Source organism: Eimeria tenella, genomic scaffold (assembly GCF_000499545.2).
Source record: "Eimeria tenella Houghton genomic scaffold, Eth_scaff3748, whole genome shotgun sequence".
NCBI lineage: Eukaryota > Apicomplexa > Conoidasida > Eucoccidiorida > Eimeriidae > Eimeria > Eimeria tenella.
Genome location: NW_013544672.1, coordinates 1 through 1,337, shown reverse-complemented (window position 1 = coordinate 1,337; position 1,337 = coordinate 1). Strand labels below are relative to the sequence as shown.

Below are 1,337 nucleotides of genomic sequence, written 5' to 3'. Positions count from 1 at the left end.
TGCACCTGCTGCTGCTGCTGTCAGGTACCACATTGGGAAGGTGTACAGGCGGGACGAGCCGCAGCTGTCTCGGGGGCGTTTTCGGGAGTTTTATCAATGCGACTTTGACATTTTGGGAGAAGCAAAACCCCACATGTTGGCGGAAGCAGAGTGTTTGCTGCTGCTGCTGGAGGTGCTGCAGCAGCTGGGGGCGTTTGTGGGGTCTTTCGAGGTGAAGGTGAACAGCAGGCTGCTGCTGGACGCGCTGCTGCGGCGCTGCGGTGTACAGACAGCCCAGTTTACTGCTGTCTGCTCCTCCATCGACAAACTCGACAAAGAGCCCTGGGAAGCTGTTGCTGCTGAGCTGCAGCAGCAAAAGGGCGTTGCTGCTGCTGCAGTGCAGCAGCTGGGCAGCTACGTGCGCCGCCGCGGCGACGTCGCCTCCATGCTGCAGCTGCTGCAGCAAGACGAGCTGCTGCTCGCAGACCCTGCAGCAGCAGCAGCAGCAGCAGACTTCCAGCAGCTCCTCGTTTACCTCCAGGCCCTCAACATTTCCCAGTTTATTGTTTGGGACTGGTCTTTGGCGCGGGGGCTGGACTACTACACGGGGCTCATCTTCGAGGCCGTGCTGCTGCAGCAAAGCAGCAGCAGCAGCAGCAGCACGTGCTGCAGCAGCAGCATTGCGGGCGGAGGCAGGTACGACGGACTCGTCGGCATCTTCAGCAGCAAACAAATTCCTGCTGTTGGATTTTCCGTCGGCGTCGAGCGCCTCTTTGCCCTCCTCGAGCAGCGCGTGGGCATTCGCGCTGCAGCAGCAGACAGCAGCAGCAGCAGCAGCAGCAGCAGCAGCAGCAGCAGCGGCCTTTTGGGAGACGGCGTCCGCAGGGACCTGACCGATGTCCTCGTCTGCAATATCGGAGAAGGAATGCTCCCGTAAGCCCTGCACTTGCTGCTGCAGCTGCTGCACTTGCTGCTGCTGCTGCTGCTGCTGCTGCTGCTGCTGGTTTGTGCGTGTGTGGGTTGTTGCCGCTTGTTCGAGTTTGCGTTGCTGCGCCCTCCCGCTGCTGCTGCGCGTCCCTCACCTCCTCCCCCTCCCCCGCTTCTGCTGCTGCTGCTGCTGCTGCTGCTGCAGGTACGCGTTGTCTGCTGCTAGTTTGCTGTGGCGGGGCGGCATTTGCTGCGAAATGTTCTACGGAGAAGAAGCAAGACTGAAGAAGCAACTGGACTTTGCTGCTGCTCGCAAAATGCCGTGGGCTGTTATTTGCGGCCCCGACGAGAAGGCCCGCGGGGCCGTGCGGGTCCGCAGGCTGTTCCACAGCAGCAGCAGCAGCGAGCAGCAGCAGCAGCAGGAGCCGCTA

General features: G+C 61.6%; 1 protein-coding gene across 1 annotated transcript; it reads left to right on the top strand.

Moving 5' to 3' along the window:
* Window positions 1-133: 133 nt before the first annotated feature.
* On the top strand, window positions 134-1,330 carry ETH_00040975 (histidyl-tRNA synthetase, putative; the record flags this gene model as incomplete). Its single annotated transcript, XM_013379659.1, has 2 exons — window positions 134-912; window positions 1,112-1,330. Coding segments are annotated over 2 exons (998 nt in total), but the record flags the coding sequence as incomplete, so codon positions are not given.
* Between the last annotated feature and the right edge of the window lie 7 nt (window positions 1,331-1,337).